Source organism: Wolffia australiana, chromosome 9 (genome assembly GCF_029677425.1).
Source record: "Wolffia australiana isolate 7733 chromosome 9, ASM2967742v1".
Classification (NCBI taxonomy): Eukaryota; Viridiplantae; Streptophyta; class Magnoliopsida; order Alismatales; family Araceae; genus Wolffia; species Wolffia australiana.
Genome location: NC_135843.1, coordinates 1,788,831 through 1,809,771, shown reverse-complemented (window position 1 = coordinate 1,809,771; position 20,941 = coordinate 1,788,831). Strand labels below are relative to the sequence as shown.

The 20,941-nt window shown below is 41.2% G+C and overlaps 1 protein-coding gene across 3 annotated transcripts; it reads right to left on the bottom strand.

Annotated features, from left to right (window-relative positions):
* Positions 1 to 313: 313 nt before the first annotated feature.
* On the bottom strand, positions 314 to 5,635 carry LOC144707542 (uncharacterized). 3 transcript variants are annotated; one of them, XM_078580712.1, is made up of 8 exons: positions 5,368 to 5,635; positions 4,707 to 4,770; positions 4,537 to 4,630; positions 4,378 to 4,433; positions 3,395 to 4,059; positions 2,302 to 3,007; positions 1,271 to 1,722; positions 314 to 704 (listed from the first exon to the last, which is right to left on the bottom strand). In XM_078580712.1, exons 5-8 carry the CDS (start codon positions 4,021 to 4,023, stop codon positions 425 to 427), a joined length of 2,067 nt encoding a protein of 688 aa, XP_078436838.1. In that variant the 5' UTR covers positions 4,024 to 4,059; positions 4,378 to 4,433; positions 4,537 to 4,630; positions 4,707 to 4,770; positions 5,368 to 5,635; the 3' UTR covers positions 314 to 424. The 3 variants fall into 3 exon arrangements, with proteins under 3 accessions (XP_078436838.1, XP_078436839.1, XP_078436837.1); XM_078580713.1 differs by having other exon boundaries at positions 4,586 to 4,630; XM_078580711.1 differs by lacking the exons at positions 4,537 to 4,630; positions 4,707 to 4,770.
* Positions 5,636 to 20,941: the final 15,306 nt, after the last annotated feature.

Below are 20,941 nucleotides of genomic sequence, written 5' to 3'. Positions count from 1 at the left end.
AACAAAAGAAAATTATTGACGATGATGATAATGACAATGTTGATGAATATGGTGATGCTGATGATGACAGAGCAAACAAAAAAATGCTGATAACAAAATTCAGCGCATTCTAGTTCACATGCCATCTAATCCAGAGAGTCAGAAGAAAAACCATTTAAATAAGAAAGGAATTATGACAAAAGAAATCAATCCAAGATCTAGCCTACAACACACTATAAATGATAAGACCATGAAGAAAAAGGAGACGCTGGACCAAACTGAAGAAGGTAACCAAAACACGCTGATAAAAAAAAAAATAAACAGCACACCCTAGTTGACCTGCCTCCAGAATAATTTAAATAAAGATTTAATTATCTAACCTGCTGCACACAAGAGAAGACCAAAATAAAGAAGAAGAAGAAAGAGGAAGGCCCACCCTCTAATTTCAGATGGGCGCAGCACAGGTGGTCCTAAAATGGCCAGTCTGGTTGCACCGGCTGCAGTGAACAACCCTCTTGACTCTTCCTCTGTCCTCTGCCCTGATTCTCTTCTTTCTCGGCCGCCCCGGCGGTCTAAGCGACTTGGGCGGGTTTATCATCATCTCCACTGCCTTGCTCTCCCCTTCCCCTCCCATGTCCCTCCACAGACTCTTGTCCGGGACCGGGTGAATTGTTTGTGAGTAAGTCTTCCTATAATTTGCCACTGTAAAGAAGCTCTCCGCGAACCTGCCATGATCATCCATAGATTTTAGACCACCCAAAAATGAAGGGAAATGGTATGTTTTTCACGGTATTCCCAAGAAATACCCACGAAATGACAAAAAACAGGTAGGAAATCTCATGTTGCATCTGCGATGATCATCATTCAACATCAACTAAAAAGACAAAAAAAGACGTAGAAAACCCATCATGAGTAAAAAAATATGTTTTAAGGGCATGTTTAAACCAGCTTCGACGATCGTCATTAACAAAACAACAAAAACGGCAAGTAGAAAATTCCATGATAACGAGGCTAAAAATTTTTCGAGATCTTGTATTGATGATCATCATCAAAATCACAGAAAAAATGACATGATAAATAATGTTGCTATATTTTCTTCGGGTGAAATGTTTATTGTCAAAAAAAAGACCAAAAGTTACATGAAAAGTGGCATAATAAATGCATTATTTGCTAGGAATGTTAACCTCAATCTACAATGACCATCATTAAAAAATAACTCAAAATGCCATAAAAAGTAAAATACCCCATAACAGATAGACATTTTATTTTTAGTGGGCAAGCTATATCACACCTGCTCACATTCTGCCGGCATGAGTGGAGCGCAGCCACAGCATGCACACATGGCAAACCGTAGAGCTGCCACCCCCGGCAAAGGCAACACCGGTTCCTTATATCCACAATATTGGGCCCTTCGTGTGCCGCTGCAACTTCAAACTCCGCCTCATTCGCCCTCGCAACAGTGTATCCTCGGGCCCTCTCACATGCCTCCGCGACGTGCCGCTCCGCTGTTGGCACAAGCGTAGCCCCCCACTCCATACTGGCCTCTCTCCGTTCATTAAACCACATCATCAGTTGTCGCCGCACGGTCTCCATCATTTGAACCACAGGCAGGCCCGCAGCCTCCTGCAGCCACGGGTTCAACGACTCTGCCACGCTGGCGCTGAGCTGGCCGAGTCGCGTCCCCTCAAAATACGACGTGGCCCAGAGCCTTGGCGGTACCCGTCGCACCCAGAATGCTGCCTCCTGCAAACAGACATGAGCTTTCAGGATATGCTCCTTTCCCTTCGACTGACGACATCATCTGAAAGGACTCATCAGTGCCTGATCATCATTTGAGAGATGATGATGGGATGTTATCATCGTCATCCATGCCTGCTATAAGAAGATGTTGACGAAGACATCATCGTCATCCATGAGCAGACTAATGACAAGGACAATGACCAATCCTAATCGCTCCCTCATCATATTTGCCAGTGATCATGGGCCTGACATCATCATCATCATTCATGTCACTTTGGGAGAATGATGACATCACAATTGCCATCTTATTCCAAGCAGACTAATGTTGGAAGGCTAAACAAATAATCCTTCCAACTATAATTCCTTGTTAACAAGGAAGAACTTCAACAGATTCAAGAAGGAGAGACAGAAAGAATCTTAACTTCTTCATTAATTCAATCAGTTCCCATGTACCCCTTATATAATGGGATACAAGGGAGTTAGATGTAATGGAAAAGGAAACAACAGAAAAGGGAATGTCAAAATATGGAAATAACAAATTCGGAGTTGCTAACTGACAACTAAAGAGACGAAACTGGGTACCTGTGAGATGCCCTCCATCTCCAGAAGCTTTGATTCAAACTCAATGACAGTCAACGCCTGAGCAGCCTCCCATAAAAGGTTGACCAGCATCGAGTTGTTGAACTCCTTGCGGAAGCTCTCGCTGAGGTGGCGCATACAGAACCCGTGGAAGGCGGTCGGGAAGTTGAAGTCAACACCCTGCACGATCCCCTTCTGCCGGTCAGAGAGAATGGTCAGCCGCGGCATGTTCTCCGTGTGGGTTTCTAGAAGGCTGTGGAGCTCAGATAAGAACCAAATCCAGTTCTCTTCATTCTCTTCGTCGACAACCGCAAAGGCGAGAGGGAAAAGGGCGCCGTCGCCGTCAAAGCCGCTAGCGAGGAGGAGAGTCCCAAGGTACTTGCTCTTGAGGGGAGAGCGGTCAAGGCCAATGAGGGGCCGGCAGGCATTGACGAAGCCAAAGATGGAGGCATAGAAAGAGATGAAGAGACGCCGGAAGCAGTTATCGTCAGGGTTGCCGTAGACATTGGCAATGGAGCCGGGGTTGGTGCGTCGGATCTGGTCACAGTACTGCGGAAGAAGACGGTAACCTTCTTCAAACGAGCCACGGACCGCAGCCATGATCCGTTCTTTCCCCCGCCAGGCTTGCTTGTAGGATAGTGTGATGCCGTGCATGCGGTGGATTTCTTCAAGAATTTCCTTTGGCTTGTAGTGGGGGTTCTCTCGTAGTCTGGAAATCATACAGATAAAGGAGTCAATTCAAAACCACAGATCTCAAAGAAGGGTTCAACACATCCCGACATCACTGATAAGTAACATTGACATTAGTCAACATTTGATTTGCAAATGATGGCATCATAGTATACAGGCATCAGTATCTACATCAATCTTTTACAAAAATGTGGACCATGCCGGTTTACTTTATACAATGGACTGGGCTAACAATTTTAATAGCTTGAACAGAACGAAATTGATGGCTGATGTCGACGGAAGAAGACGACTATCAGTGATATCCTATTAATTGCTATCATAACTTAAACAAAGTCAACGAGGGTCGTTGAATTTGACAATAGCTGAACCTAATTTAGAGTGAAAGAGAGAGAGAGAGAGATCTCACCGCTCTTCGACAGAGTTGGCGACCCACTGGACAGAAGCCTGCTGGTGGCCAAGGTGGGAGATGCCGGCACAGTTGTGAGACTCGTGGATGGTACGGATCGTGAAGGTCGGCACGCCAGGGAGCTTAGCTGCGTGAATTCGCCACGGGCAGTTCTCCGCAGCGCACTTGGCCGTGAAGCGGGTCTTGTCAGACTTCACGGTCTGGATCTCAAAGTGGCAGGCGATGGCGGCGTCGCGGATGGCACGGCGACAGCTCTTCACATCGGAGAATTCTTGTCCGACATGGAGCTCGTGCTTGGGATGGATGGCAAGGGCCCGGGACTGGAGCACCGGGGCCGAAACCATGGAGAGCGGCTCGAGGTTGTGGTCTAGCGGTTCTGCGAGGGTGAGCTCGTGGTGCTCGGCAATGGCGAGGGCATCGGCCTGATTGTTGAACTCGTCGTCTTCGTCTTCGTCTTCCTCTGCCTCGTGGCGGTGGTGTTGGTGGTGGTGGTGACTGAGGAGGAGTTTGTGATCGAGGGCGTGGCCCAGCCCGATGCCGTGATGATGCTGCTGGTGCATGTCGAGCTCGTGGTTCTGGCCAAGGGCTAGGTCAGGGTTCTGCCCTAGAACCAGCTCGTGGCTCGCCATGGCTGCTACTTTCCCACCTTCCGGAGATTTCTCAACCTAGATCGAGGAAAGCAAGAACAGTAATTCATCATTAATTCACTTTTTGGATGAACAGATTAAAGAATGATCAGTTGATAAATTTATGCATGAGCGACGGATTCCGCCCAAAATAAGAACAATTTATTCATGAAATTATCCGATGCGGATGAACAGATTGGTGAAAGATCAACAGTTGAGTTTAAGCGCTAGGGGTGGGGATCAAGAAAATAAGAACAATAGTTTCAAGAACCTCTTCCCGCGGATGAACATTAAAAAGAACGGTAAACCAATTTTGAGCCGGAAGATTGAATTTTTAATCGAGGGGCAGGGATTTACCAGAGAAACCTGTCAGGGATCCAACTCCATGGGAGCACAGGAACTATTCACTACGGCTGAAAAGTTAAGAACAAGATAAAATCAGCACAAATCTCGAAGAAGAAAAGGACGAACAGAAATTCTATGGCAAGGAAATGGGAAAAAGCTTCTGAGAGTGACCGGAAGATGAACGAATTGGCGAAGAAATGGACGAATTCATCATAGAAACCTGTCACGAGACAAAATCCACCGATGTAGGAAAGAGTATCCCTCGCTGAAAAACGAGAAAGACGACGAAATCAGAACGAAAGCCTCGAGGAAAAAAAATCTGACCGTCGAGAAGGACGTACATAATGTAGAAACCAGGGGTCAAGAATAAAGCTCCATCCGATCTAAGGAAGGATCTCACCGAAGCTGGAAAACGAAGAAAGCGATAAAGTCAGAATGAAAAAAAAACACGAATAAAAGGTAAAAAACAGAATTTCCATCGCAACGCACTGGAAGAAAATACTCCGGAGAGACAATGCAGAACGAACAATCAAACTCCATGGGTAGCCAAGAAAAACGAAGAGAACGAGGAAATCAACAGGAAAATCCCAAAAAAAACGGTGAAAAACAGAAAGCAATACCAAAATCAGCAAGAGAAACAAAAGGGTACAACAGAAATCAAAAGCAGAACCTGCGAAGATCGAGAGACGAAGCAAATCGAACGATCAAACTCATGGGCACCCACGAAAAAAGAAGAGAAAGACGAAATCAGCACGAAAATCCCAAAAAAAACAGTGAAAAACAGAAAGCAATACCAAAATCAGCAGGAGAAACAAATGGGTACAACAGAAATCAAAAGCAGAACCTGCGAAGATCGAAAGATCAAACTCATGGGCAGCCACGAAAAACGAAGAGAACGACGAAATCAGCACGAAAATCCAAAAAAAAAACGGTGAAAAACAGAAAACAACACCAAAATCATCAAGACAAACGAAAGCCAAAAACAGAAATCAAAATCAGAACCTGCGGAGATCGAGAGACGGCGAGTCGAGGGAGGAAGGGGGGGAGCTTCCCCCGCCCCCCTGGGCGGAACGGGGGGGAGGAGCTCGTTCCGGCGATTTGGCGGGGTTTTGGGGAATTTGAAAAGGTGGGTAAGGGGCAAGATGAGGAATTTTGACGAGGGTAGTCGGCGATTTGCAAGGGCAGAGACGGGAAGCGAGGTGGGTGTGTGTGTGGGGGGAGGAGGGGAAGAGGAAAGGGCAAAATTGGGGTAGAAGAAGAAGAAGAAGAGGAAAGGGCAGTTGTGGCCTTCTGGGTGGGGGTGAAGAAGACGATCTGACCATGATGCCCTCTCTCTCTCTCTCTCTCTCGAAACCCTAATCCGTGATCAATCTTGATTTGATCCGACGGCTTGGGTTTTTTCTTGTGGGGGAGCCGTTGGATCTTGATCGGGTGGTTTTTTGGGTGGTTTTTCTTTCTGCCTTGTTTCTGGGGATTGTGGTATGGGATATTTTGGGTCATTAACTCCTCCCTCTCCCTCTCTCTCTCTCTCTCTCTCTCTCTCTCTCTCTCTCTCTCTCTCTCTCTCTCTCTCTCTCTCTCTCTCTCTCTCTCTCTCTCTCTCTCTCTCTCTCTCTCTCTCTCCCTCTCTCCCTCTCCCTCTCTATCCCTCTCCTTTTCCCTCTCTCCCTCTCCCTCTTCCTCTTCCTCTCTTTCTCTCCCTCTCTCTCTCTCTCTCTCCCTCTCTCTCCCTCTCCTTTCCCTCTCTCCTCTCCCTCTTCCTCTTCCTCTCTTTCTCTCCTCTCTCTCTCTCTCTCTCCCTCTCCCTCTTCCTCTTCCTCTCTTTCTCTCCCTCTCTCTCTCCCCCCCCCCCTCTCTCTCTCTCCCTCCCTCTCTCCCTCTTCCTCTCTCTCTCACTCCCTCTCACTATTCTTCGCTCTCTCTCTCTCTCTCTCTCCCTCTCCCTCTCTCCCTCTTTCTCTCTCTCTCTCTCCCTTCTTCTCGCTCTTTTTCTCTCTCTCACTCCCTCTCACTATTCTTCGTTCTCTCTCTCTCTCTCTCCCTCTACCTCTCTCTCCCTCTCACTATTCCTCGATCTCTCTTCCTCTTCCTCTCGCTCTCTCCCTCTTCCTCTTGTAAGAATTCTTGGAAGCAAAGGAGGCAGAAGAGAAGGAAACGAGAGAAGAAGAAGAAGAAGATGAGACACACTAAGATTGGTGATTAAAAGATCATTGTAATTCCCCAAGAATTAAGTGATTACATTGGTTATTAATTTATAATCTCATATAGTTGTGTAATAATAGAAACTTTCGGTTTTGGATCCTACAAGTTATAATTGGTTACAGCGAATATCTATGATTTAATCCTATCCGTTATAACTGGTTACAATGGATACGAGGATGAATCCAGGCCGTTGATCTATTTCCTCTCTATGATTTAATCCTAGCCTTCTATCTTTCATCCTAACTATGTTTGAAACTATATTTAATCCTGACCGCTAAATCTCATAATCTCATAATGTGTCAATTTATTACAAGCTTATCTGATTAAGTCCCTATCGATCTGGCTGTTGACTGTGACGTCCACGTGGCGAGTTGGCTGAATCATCAAAAGAGTTTGCTGACTCCTCAACACCTCTCTCTATCCCTCTCTCTCCCTCTCACGATTCCTCTCTCTCCCTCTCTCTCTTCCTCTTCCTCTCTCTCTCTCCCTATTCCTCTTCCTCTCTCTCTATCTCTCTCCCTCTTCCTCCCTATTCCTCTCTGTCTCTCTCCCTCTTCCTCCCTCTTCCTCTTCCTCTCTCTCTCTGTCTCTCTCCCTCTCATTCCCTCTCCCTCCCTCTTCCTCTCTCTCTCCCTCTCTCCCTCCCTCTTCCTCTCTCCCTCTCTCCCTCTCTCTCCCTCTCTCTCCCTCCCTCTTCCTCTTCCTCTCTCCCTCTCTCTCTCTCCCTCTCCCTCTCTCTCGTCCTCTCTCTCCCTCCCTCTCCCTCTTCCTCTCTCTTGTCCTCTCTCTCCCTCCCTTTCCCTCTTCCTCTCTCTTGTCCTCTCTCTCCCTCCCTTTCCCTCTTCCTCTCTCTTGTCCTCTCTCTCCCTCCCTTTCCCTCTCCCTCTCTCTCCCTCCCTCTTCCTCTCTCTCTCCCTCCCTTTCCCTCTCCCTCTCTCATCCTCTCTCTCCCTCCCTTTCCCTCCCCCTCTCTCTCCCTCCCTCTTCCTCTCTCTCGTTCTCTCTCTCCCTCCCTCTCCCTCTTCCTCTCTCTTGTCCTCTCTCTCCCTCCCTTTCCCTCTCCCTCTCTCTCTCCCCCTCTCTCCCTCTCTCTCTTTCATCCTCTCTCTCCCTCCCTTTCCCTCCCCCTCTCTCTCCCTCCCTCTCCCTCTCTCCCTCTCTCCCTTCCTTCCCCCCCTCCCCCTCTCTTCTCCTCTCTCTCCCTCTCCCTTTCCCTCTCCCTCTCTTCTCCTCTCTCTCCCTCCCTTTCCCTCCTCCTCTCTCTCCCTCCCTCTTCCTCTCTCACTCTCTCCCTTTCCCTCCTCTCTCTCCCTCCCTCTTCCTCTCTCACTCTCTCCCTTTCCCTCTCCCTCTCTCATCCTCTCTCTCCTTCCCTTTCCCTCCTCCTCTCTCTCCCTCCCTCTTCCTCTCTCACTCTCTCCCTTCCTTTCACTCTTTCTCTCTCTTTCCTCTGTCTCCCTCTCTCCCTCTTCCTCTTTCTCTCCTTCTCCATCTCCCTCTTTCTCTCTCTATCCCTCTCTCATCATCTCCATCTTACTCTCTCCTCCCTCTTCCTTTTCTTCTCTCCTCCATCTTCCTCTCTCTTCTCCCTCTCCCTCTTCCTCTGCCTCCTTCATGTCATATTCCTCTCCCTCTTTCTCTCTCTCCCTCTCTCCCTCTCCCTCTTCCTCTGTCTCCTTCCTGTCATATTCCTCTCCCTCTTCCTCTCTCTCCCTCTCCCTCTCTCCCTCTTCTCACAAACAACAGAATTTTAAATGAATAATTCCAGCGTGGGTGAATTTCTTTCAGGACCTTCCCCCATTTAGGCAGTGGGTATTATTACTAAAACCCTTAACTTTAAATATATTTTTCGACGTCAATTTTAATTTTATAATTTAAAATTCTGTCATTCCTGACGGCCGTCTCATCATATCACCCATTTGAGACCCTCAATCACTGCCATATCACTTGTTGTGGGTATTTCATATGGTCATCCATCATCGTCACTAGGCTATGGAATGTCATCCTTCATAGATCCTTCACTGAGACAAATGACGTGATGGATGATGTTGTCATTCCTGACCACCTAATAAAATCCCATCCCATTTGTTCTGCTACCATTTAGCCTTTGGACAACAGGAAAAAGTAACATATAACTCCTGATAGGGAATGGTAGTCGTCATCCGTCATTTCACACGCCACGGTAATGACAACATGACGCTGACAATGATGAAATTGGTGGCACGTGACGGTGACGGTAACGGTGACAAACTTTCTATGACGTTTACATGATGGTGACAGGAGTCCTCAAACGAGTGATGTGAAGGGACGGCTGTTACGGATGACATGACAGGACGGCCATTGCGGATGACAGCTGTGGGAGATTTTTAAAAAACATTTTAAAAGGGCCAAAAAGGCTTAAAATCATTATAATGCATTGTGCATTCATAGGGGATGTAGTTTTTTCCAGTGTGGAAGCAATAAATCATTATATTTTACTATGGATTTTATTGCTGCAAATTTTTTGCTTTGAAATATTTTATCTGCAATCTTTTCATGAAATTTTGAGTATTTATGACGTTCTATAAACTTGTTATTAATTCCTTAATTTGAAATGAAAAATAAGGTCAAAACAGTTTCAAAAAATTATTTTTGGTATTTAAAATTAAATTCCATTTGTATACCCCCAATACTTTTTAGTGGATTATACATTTAATGGCCCACTATTTTTAACATGTTCCAATTATATACTAATTTTGTTTTTCATTAAAAATGACACGGCTGTGAAGACATTAATTAGATATCAAATTTGGTTATCTCAGGAGAAGGTTCAAGATACTACGTTAAATGTAACCCTCATGTTTAAGTATTTAGATTATGTTGTCCAATAATACCTCTTATTTCTTACTATTGTCAACGGGTTCAGTTTTAAAGATCTGACCCTTATTGGATATTAGAATGTATGATAGTATGGATGATAACTTTGCATCCCCAAACATGATCTTGGATATTGTAGAAGATTGGGTTCATCTCCCTCATCATGGCATTAATGACACCTTTGGATGCTCCTTTTGGCATGGCGGATTGGCAGTGGCCCAAAATCATGTCTAGATCTTTTGCAAATAATATGCCCTGATCATATTGAGGTGCTGATATATAGAATCTCACATATACACAAAAAGAAAATACATGAATATTCTGAAACTTGACCAAAAAGTATCAAGGAAGAGAGGGCTACTCATGGTTTGGATTCCCCGTGCCCTTTCTGAGTGTAGACATAAACTTAAACAAGGGGATGTGTCCTTATCCGACTGACACATGTAGACCCAACTGGATTGCATATAATAAACATATAAAATAATTATGAGGAAACTTAGAATATTGGTGGACATAAATGAATGAAATTACAAAAATTTAGAATATTGGTGGACATAAATGATGATGGACAAAGAGAGAAATGGTGGTGGAAGCTTGAGGCAATAACTGCCATTGGTGATGGCAAGATGAAGAGCAGTGATCATGACAGCTTGAAACACAAAATTTAATTAAAAAATGCATTGTCATTTCTTGTGAGTTTGCATCCTCAGTTCTCCACGCAGAAAAAAACAATACAGATGGCTTTCTTAAGTCAACTCCTTGACTCCAACAAATCGAGTTACAACTCTTGAGGAGTCACCTCTAAACTTACAAGACTCTGCATCCTGATTCTCTACTAGTCAAAAAGTCAAAACTCTTTGGAGAGAACCACAAGAGTCAATGAGATGATATGGTTTAAATACCGGTTTTGAAATTTGCGATTTCATTTTTGGGTTTTCCATACCAATCCGGGAGGAGGGCTATAGGGAGGGAGCTTTGCGCGTGCGTTTAGAAATAAACTTACTCCCCGAGTTGGTTCATTTCTTCCTGCGCATACTCGGGCGTGTAATATATCTATCGCCTCCCCGAGGAGGTAGAGATATTTCCTGCATGTATGTGTAGATATCAACTACCTCCCCGAGGTAGTTGATATCTTGTGCGTGCATATGCATGCTTGTGTAAGTATAACATAAATAAACGCGCTCACGTGTTTATTGTAATATGATAAGCCAAAAATAGTGGTAAAATTATGCAGTTTTTAGCCCTTGTCGTTGTAAATTTTAGCTTATACAATAAAATTTATAAAACCTCACTTAAAATGCACATGATGAGTGAAGGTATCATCCTAGGGAGGCTAGTGAGAAGTTCAATTCGATGATTTTCTATAATTAGGACCACTTAATCTTTAATGAGGATCAATTTAACCTAATTGGAAAGAATATTGAGAAAGGGAGGTAGAGGAGATGAGAAGAGTAGAAGAATTTAGGGGATTCTAAGTTGAATTAGTTGATCCAAAGAAGAGGATCAAGGGATTCACTTTAGAGGGAATTAAGAAGAAGATTTTTTACTTGGTTTGTTTGTCTTGCAGATTAACTAATTCAGAACTGATTACAACACTATTTGATAAAGATAAAAGAAACTAAAGTTTTAATACCCTAGAATTCAAAGTTAATTTTTTTAGAGTTTTTTTTTCTTTGGGAATGCAATTGAATGCCTAGTTTAATCCCTAAATTTCTCATCTCAATCCTAATCAGGGCTTGTACATGCCACTCAAGCCAAGCGATTTAGAAGTTCAGATCAGAATCAAGAAGAAGAAACAAGAAATTGAACTAATTTCATTCAAAATGCACCAAAATTCAAATACAATGAAGGGAAATGTACCAAACAAGTTGATACAGGCTGGGGCTCTTCTCTGTCTTGCAGCTGTGATAGAGAACCATCAAGAATGACCCCCTCTTATTGAAATTTGGCTTTTATACCTAGGTAAAATGAAAAAAATGACCATTTACCCCTAATTAGTAATTCGTTAATATCTATCAATGTAGGCTTGATCTCAATGATCCAACCATACAGATAGAAATAGGGGATTATTACGAGCAAATCCATTAAAAAATCATCTCAATCGGACTTATGGATCAAAAGTTATGAATAAATGAATTTAAACCAATATTAGCCATTGGATTTAAATCATTTATTCATATTTATATGTTTTTTCTCGAGCGCTGAGGTGTCTTCCGCTGATTGGACGATGACTCTTCAACTCCTCCAGGCGGGCGCATCCTCCTTGCTCCACGTATCCCCCTGGCAAAAATAAGAAAAAAAAAGAAAATTTAAAAGTCGCGTTTTGCATACATTTTGATACGCACATACGTGTGCGTTTCTTCTTCGCCTTGTCCTTTGATAGTTTGCCACGTCACCGGCCCTACACACACATTGTATGCGCTGTGGGGGCGATGACGTTACCTCCCAGCGCTGGCGCTCATTAAGCACCGTTGGATTATCATCCGACGCTCACCGTGGAGCTACGTCGCCAGACCGAAAGAATCCCTGGAATTTTGTCAAAAGGACCCTCTTAAAAACTGGCATTGCTATATGACGCCGCCCACAGGTAATTGCATATATACCCTGTGCACATTCTCTGTCCTCCGTTTTTTTTTTCTTAAACATTAAAACAAATAATCAATCATTTGCAATTAAACCCTGAAACATTTAAATCATATCTTTACGCCTGCAGTCACGATCGAGAGCTGTTTTCAGGGTCTTTTTACAACAAAACTTTGCAAAAAGGCCCTTCAAAGTTCAGAAATTATGTCAATATTTTTTTCCTCTTATAAATATATCTTTTTTTCCTTAGAATAAATGCATTTCCTCTTCAAATAAATCTCAGAAAAATCCTAAAAATCGTAAAAAATTATAGAAAATTCTAGAAAATTCACTGATTCATCCCTATACTGATAAATCACGAAATTAAATATTAAAATTGCCATTTTCATTCAAAAATAGTTATTTCGAGCTCCAATAAATCCTTTAAAATTCATAGAATCAACAAAAAATTAGGGGAAAATCAGAAATCACTTGAAAACAAAATTTTCATGTAAATATATGATAACAACCCCATTTTAAGCTCTTTAAATGCATAAAATTGTGCTAATAACATGAAATAAAGACCGAATTTAGGGTGTTATCATAATATACTAAGAAATGAGCTCTTCCTGATGAAGATCAATAGATCAAATATATACACTCAATTGACTAGAAAGAAGTAAAATCTAAAGTAGCTCAATTCATCTCTCTCAGATATTTCTACTGTTCAGTATCAAATTTTCAATCACTTTGTTCACAAATCACTATGATATTCTAAAATGATCATTCAAAACACTTTTCTTAATCAATAATGATAGTAAACTTCAACAGTCACAAAGTGTATCATATAATCAATCACTAAATTTGTGTCTTGAGTCAAGTAATCAATCTCAATGCTTCAAAAATTTTCTACATGATATCAACACTTCAAATAATTGAATCCTTAAGTTAATTTCAGTGATGTAACACAAGTCAACTATAATCTAGTAGATCGATCAATCTTTAACAAGAGATATCTCATTATATCTAATCAATACCATATATATGAATGTGATATGAATTTCAGTCAATCAGTAAAGTTCATATTAGGTTATTCAAAGAGAAACATGTAATAAACCTGCATTATATTATTCAATTTTAATTCCTTGTTTTTATTGAAGCAACATATTTAACATAGAAGTATCAATTTCTACCAAAATATTTTTAGAGAACATATTCTTTCAAGATTTTACGATAGCAGTTATAGCATAAATTTATAGAAAATGCTTACGGTGAATCTTTAGAACTCAAAGACTGTCTTAGCAAAGATGATAGAACAATATGTTATTCCATTGAACATTTGGAAACATCAATGTTTTAAAAGAAACACAAAGTTCTTATACCAATTTCCTCTACATTAGGATCTCACGAAAAGATTATTTTAAGGCAAAGTGCCAAAAGATGATGAACCCAAAGTCAAAACTGTATTATTCATAATACTAATGTAAGGAATTGGGATGAATGGAAATGATGATAGGGCGCAACACCAGAGGAAAAAACACCAAATGGCGGATAGGATGCATGGCAGAAGCAATGGATTTAGTTGCACTACGATGCTAACAAAAGCCGATGCGATCTATCAATGAAAACTAAGGCGCACATAAGCCGCCGAGTCAGGTCAAAATCCCCAACGGAAACAAAGTAGTGGATCAAGATGATAGATCCTTGTGACTTGACATGAGACGAATGTGACTAACGTAAAATTTAAGACAATTACCTTGGCGATGACGCAAAATGGAAAGTTCAACAAGAATATGGAAACTGTAATTTGGAGCCCATCCATGTATAGGGGAAATAAACTGTAATTTAACAAATATATATCAAATCATATAAAGACTGCGACAGGCCTTTGCCTGTTTAAGGCTTTGAAACATAATAACCCCAGGAGTAGCGAGCATGAAACTCTGACCTGCTTAGATCAAAGAGATTTGGTAACCATATGCAAATAAAAAAAAACAAGTAATTGTCAAAAATAGGGTAAAAATTGTGTCGCATCCATACATTACTATTACAATTAATACAATTCTTTCTTCTTGCAGGCCCAAGAATGATACAGCCTACACATCTTGTGCTTCTACTTGGTGTCTCCAAGGAAGTGTTGTATCATCCCATTTAATTGAAATCCTGCATAATTCTGCAAAGGACAAATATATAAAAAATATTTCTCATGAAGCTCTGTGGTACTTAAAATCATGATTAATACCTCATACTACTCGTTGTCGTTAGAAAAATGCTTGACATTATCACCATCACAAAGATGAGCATTCTCAGAATGTAACCAACACTTCACAGTGCCAAGGAACTTAATGCTTTCAACAGTAAGATGCGCCCTCTTGAAAGTGATGACTGCAAGTCCTTTGGAGAATAAACTCTCTGTTGGGCCACTATTCGTGCATACAGAAAGAAACTCTTGAGCAAGGGTAGATACTCGAGGGTAAGTCCGAGCCCTGATGTATGCCCACCATCCTTGTGTTGTCTCTACATCCTTCCTCTCTTTTGATTGGAGATAAGTTTCCAATTCTTCTGTTGGGGTAGGTACCCATTGTTCCTTCATTGATGAGTTCAGTGAGCCAGTCATCACCCACGGTCATTAGAAGCTAGATCTTGGTCCCCGTGAAGGGGCATAGTCGTCATACATATACCAAAGCATCATGACTGACACTAGGATTGAGTGATGCCCCCTTGTTGAAAGGGTCAAGAATGGACGTTGTTGTGTTCGCATGGTTATTCGATAGAATTGAATCCTACTTCAATATCTTAATCTTCATACTCTCACACGCTTTTTGGATAGATGCGATTTGACCGACATTCAGCTTTCTTCTCGAAGTGAAGATTGTGGACATGTCAAACTTATGTAGGGTAGTATCAATATGTCTCATCATGGCCTTCAAAATGCAAAGTACTTCCATGACTCTCAATGTCTTCGAGCCAATTACATAGTTTGTTATCCTATAAAATGGCCTTAGGATGTCACAAAAGTCAAGACTAGGATGAAAAATTTCCCACTCTTCACGAGAAACTCTCAACTCCTTCTCTCTTACGGACGATTTGTAAAGCCATGAAAAATTGATGACCTCTCAATTTTCCAATGCAACATGTAACATGTTGTGAGTACTGATCCATCGTATTGGGCGGTCTAATGGGATTTGGTTATGATTATTTTGCTCGAGATCATTGCATGTCTTCACGTACTATTGACATCATTGAGTCGATGCTTGGATGTTTATGACTAAGGCTCTCAGACGAGCAAACACATCCCCCAAGACAAGTGCAGTATCATGAATCTTCATGTCCATGACTCGCCGCGGCCTTGCACATGGCATCCAAATCATCTATGTCAGCATCATACACACTATCATCTCCTTTTCCAACTATGCAGTTGTCTGCAATCCTAGGGGGAGGTACATTCACTGATACACTCAATGACTTCAAGGCAGCCTGAACAATGATATTAAGCACAGGGGCAGCACATGGAATGTTGATCCATTGTGAAATGGTCATTCACCGTCCTAAGTTCCTTCGTTAGTAGTGAAATCATATGCATGTTGTTTGAGGCATTGTCTGTTGTGATATCGCCAACCTACAATGAAAAATGGTGAGTTATGGAATAAAGTAATATACTACACAATTAAGCTTGATGGATTGTCGCCGACCTTCATTCTCAAACCAAAGTCATCCAATGCCTGGAGCACAATTACGCTCATATTCTCGCCATCATGTTTCTCCACTAGCTCGCGTATTGCAAGAACATGTTCACATAGTTCCCACTGGTTGTTCACCCAATGAAGCCTGATGCCTAGACGATCACATGAACTCTCAGAATTCCATGCGTCCACTGTCAATGAGACCTTAGGGACATTTGCTAATAACTCTAAGAGTCTCCCTTTCATGACCCCGTATAGTTTCTATGCCGCAGCCTTTGTGGCCTTCAATCCTGGGGGTCAACTATCATCTCAACGGCGTACTTCCACATGATCTTGAACCCCACATTGTCCACGATGGCCCACACAGAGTCCATAAGACAAAAAAAATTACACTATAATCTCCTTCATCTTCTCTTGTGTCTTCATCATTGCACTGCCCTACTAGCACGCCTCAACTATTGAGCGTTGATCATAAGGAATGTCCTTAAGTTTAGCATAGATTCTACCATGACTGAACTGCAAATGCCTCCAGAATATGTTCGTGGATCGATCTTGGCGTCTCTTCAACCTATTCCGTAATGGGTCAACTTTTTGGTCACAACATAATAGGCACGCCCATATGCCTGACCTAAATTTTCTGAAATCTCTCAATATTTCTACCTTCCCTTAATGTTTGGTATGAGATGTCCCTCTGTGAGATTTTTTGGGACATCATTATTAGGTAAGATCAAGATCAGTTATGACAGTCCCATGAATGCCTTTTGAGACAACCAAGCTCGTAGACACCTTAAAAACCTAACACAGAGATCAACTCTCATTTTGGGCATCACATCATTAAAATACTCCTAGCTTAACCCTCATCAGCAGGAGTTAAGAGAACTAAAAAGGGGAAATTGTGAGGGGCAGGGAAAGAGAGTGAGAAAGAAAGAGAGAGACAGGGAGAGAGAGGGGAAGAAAGAGGTAGAGCGAAGAGAGTTAAAAAGAAAGAGCTAGAGAGAGGTAGAGAGTGAAATAGAAAGAACCAGAGAGAGAGGGGGCGAGCGAGAGGGAGAGAGCTAGAGAGTGAATCATAAGTGAGAAAGAGAAAGAGTGAGAGGGGAGAGAAAGCGCTAGAGTGTTAAACTGTTAATATGTGAGTGAGAAAGAGCTAAACAAATCATAAAGGGATTAAATGGATGGAATTTATACAGAGTGTGAGGAGCAAAAAATTCAAAGGGCAATAAGTATTCCTCAGTTATTCTATGTTGGTTTCATACTAACTCTGCCAAGGTAGCCGAAAGCTATTTTTTCTATTTCTCCATGATCAATGATGCACCAACAAATCAAATTTATCAAGCTAAGTTGGCCCACGGGCAAGAAGATGATGAAAAACTTTAAAATCATGATAAAACATACCGGTGCCTATCCTAAAGTACACATATGAGATTTCAATTCTTGGACATGCAGGGAAGGACTGAGGTTCTCTATTTTTCTCATCATAATAATCAGAATTCACTTTCTCCCATGGAACATAACTGCCTTAATTCCAAATCCTTTTAGCAAGGGATTATACTTTAGGACAAAACATAGTGTAGAATTCATATTAAAGGCATGCCTGCATAATTAGGATAGGTCCAACAGATGACCTTGGCGTGTTCCAAACTTTGAGACTACATTCCAAACCCAGCATTTTAAAGTTTTGTAATTTAATAGCTCTTTTACAATCTCAACGCCAAAAATGAAGAATTTCATTCAACTCCAAAAGGACTTATTAGAATTAAGGAATATATTTGTTATCTTCCTAGATTTGAAATTACACTAGCTTTTAATATAAAAAATTTTAAGGTTATATTTCACAAGGCATTCAGAGATGTATGGTCTTGTACTTCTCTTACTATTATCTATTAGGATCGGTTATCTGATAACACCCTACATTCTCTGCTTAATTCAAGTAATTATCACAATTTTACCCTTTCAAAGAGTTAAAAATAGGGTTGTTATCATATGTTTATATGTTAATTAATATTTCAAGTGAATTCTGATTTTTACCCTAATTTCTGTTAATTTATGATTTTATGGAATTTATTACAGCTTGGAATAACTCTATTTAAATGGAAATGGCAGGTTCAAAAATTAATTTAATGCTAATTAATGTGGGGACAATTTAGTAAAATTTATAGAATTTTATTGATTTTTTGGGGAATTTATTCGAAGAAAAAATGAATTTTTAAATACAAAAGGATATAATTATAAAGAAAATAGTACTTTAAATCAATTTCTAAAGGCAGAGGGACTTTTATGAAATTTTGGTTACAAATATGCCCTTAAAATAGCTCTCGGTCGCCCATCGCAGGCATAAAGATCCAATTAAAAATAGTTTGAGGCTTTTATTGGAATAATCTATATTTTTCCATGTTTTTTAGGGAAATATGGAGAAGAGAGAAAGTAGAGGGACATATGTACAATTACTTTTGGGTGGCGTTATGTTGTGCACGCAAATAAAAGCAGGGGGTTTTGTGCAAAACTTCAAGAAGTGGATTTCGTAGGGACATGTTGCATGATCTCATCCATCGGAAAAGAATCCGATGAATTGAACATAATGGGAGAAATCTATCTTTGAGGCAGTAAGTGCACAGCTCGTGCTGCACACACAATGCGTTTGCATAAGAGGTGACGTGGCAGCTTGTGAGTGGGTGGCACTAGTAAAACGCACATACTTGTGCGTTTTAAAATGTTTTCTTGGTTATCTTTCTTCGTTCTTTTAAATTCAGGACAGGGGTATGTGGTGCGCCGAGAGAGGAGGCAGCAAAAGGACCTTAAATTTTTCCAACCAATCAGGAGGCAACACACGATTGCGTGTAATGAAAAAATTTAATTAAATAAATGAATATTGATCCAACGGGTATGATTGGTCAATATTCATTCATTTATACTTTTAATCCTGAAGTTAGATTGAGCTCAAATTTTATGGGTTTTCTCATTTTGACCTCTTTCTATCTGTATGGTTAAATTAGTCAGATCAAGCCTACATCAATGGAAAAAAATTAATTACTTATTGGGGGTAAACTAGATGTTTTTACCATTTATCCTAAGTATAAAATCATAAATTCGAGTTGGGGAAGTCATTTTGGAATTTTCACAACTGCAAGACAGAGAGGAGAACCAGCCTGGATCATCTGAATTTGGTATATTTTACTTCACTGTAATTGTATTTTAATTTTAGTGTAATTTGAGTTATGTGTTAGTGAATTTCTTTGTTGTTCTTCTTGATCTCTGTCTGAAACTCTAAGTCGCTTGGCTTGAGCAGCATGTACAATCCCTTACGACGATTTAGAGGAGTGATTATTGACTTTATCTAACCATTCAACTTGCAATCTAAGAACTAAGAAAAAGAAATTTTAATTTCTAGCAAAGATTAGATTTTGTTTATGAGATAGTAGTGAGTAAATTGGGATACCAAATTCCCCCAAAACAAACTAAAATCAACTTTTCTTCTTAACCCCTCCACTTGACTCCTTTGATCCATTTTATTGGATCAAAGACGTCAATTTAGAGATCCCAAATTCTTTCATTCTTTCCATCTCTTCTACCCTCCTTTCTAAATTCTTAATCTAATTAGGGTGATTTTATCTTCATTGACGGTGAAATTAACTCTAATTAGGGTGAAATTATTCAAGTAGATCACTAATTGGATTGCATTAGTAGCTTCCCATGGACGATACCCACACTTATCACTATACATCGTATGTTACAGATTTTATTGTATAAGCTAAAATTAGCAACAATAAGAGATTTAAAGTAGATAATTCAACCCTATTTTTGGTTTATCATTAGGCATAGCTGTAACTTGCTCTTTTCCTCCTAGCCCAACTCGTCAGTCTTATCATAATCAAACTCACAGATGATTGAAAATATTGCTTCTTGATTTTGTTTTTCACATGATCCCCTCACACTTGTAAATCACTTCGTGATCAAATGAACTAGACTAAAATAATGATGATACGTGGAGGCAAAAAATTGAAAGAGAGAAATAGTCATTTAACCAATGAATGGAAGAATCAGTTCACTAGTGATGGATCTTTCATCATTTGGAACCTTGTGAGAACCAACCAAATGAGGAGCTGTTGAATAAAATATAGACGACAAAAGACAAACCTGAAGTCGTTCCACTTCCAGAGTCCACTTTTTCTTCTTCAACTCCTTGCCCTTCACCACTCTTTCTTCCTCAAATCCCTCCTTTGACCAGGCTCTTTCTTCCACAAGCCTAGACCAGGCTCTTACTTCCTCAAAGCCTTGAGCCATTGACCACGCTCTTTCTTCCGCAAAGCCTTGAGCCCTTGACCACGCTCTTTCTTCCTCAAAGCCTTGAGCCCTTGACCACACTCTTTCTTCCTCGAAGCCTTGAGCCCTTGACCACACTCTTTCTTCCTCAAGACCCCTTACCAGTCACGCTTCCACGCGTTTGGAGAGAAAGAGCCTGGTTAAGGCCCTTAACCAAAGAAAGAACCTCACTCAAGGCCCCTAGCCATCACACATCCATGCGTTTGGACCTTGGAAAGAACCCATAAGAAAATTTGTATTTCAAGTCTTTTATTTTCCGTCACCTGTGACGGTGATGCCGTTCGGTGACTGGGACGTGACGGGACGAAACGCTAGGTGACTCATGACGAGATTGTGACAAAATTTTCAACAATGCTGGGACGTGTGATGGGACGGTGACGTGACGAAAATACCATCACATCACCCTCAGTCACCATACGTCACCCATCCCGTCACCTCATGTGCCGTTCCCTATCTCTTGCTTCCTGCATGTCACCCATCATAGCTATTTCGTCACGTCATCAATCACTGCCACATGGCTAAGGAAAGTCATCCTTTACAGATACATCACGATGACGAATGATGTGACAGATGACGTTGTCATTTGGATCCATCATCATCCTTCAATTATCCTTCAACTTTTGGACAGTAGAAAAAACTAAAAATTTCCCCAGAACAGATGGCTCCTGCTTCCATCATGTCACCATCACATAGTTATTTTGTGACATCAATTATCACTGTCACATTGGTAAGGAACATCATCCTACATGGATCCATCACAATGACGAATGACGTGATGGATGACGTTGCCGTTTCCTACCACCAAACAAAATCCCAACCCCTTTGTTCAACTAACATTTATCCTTTGGACAACAAAAAAAATAAAATACGGCGTGCCCGAGAACAAATATCTCCTGTATCCATCACGTCACCCATCACAGGTATTTCATCACGTCATCATTTCGTCACGTCAT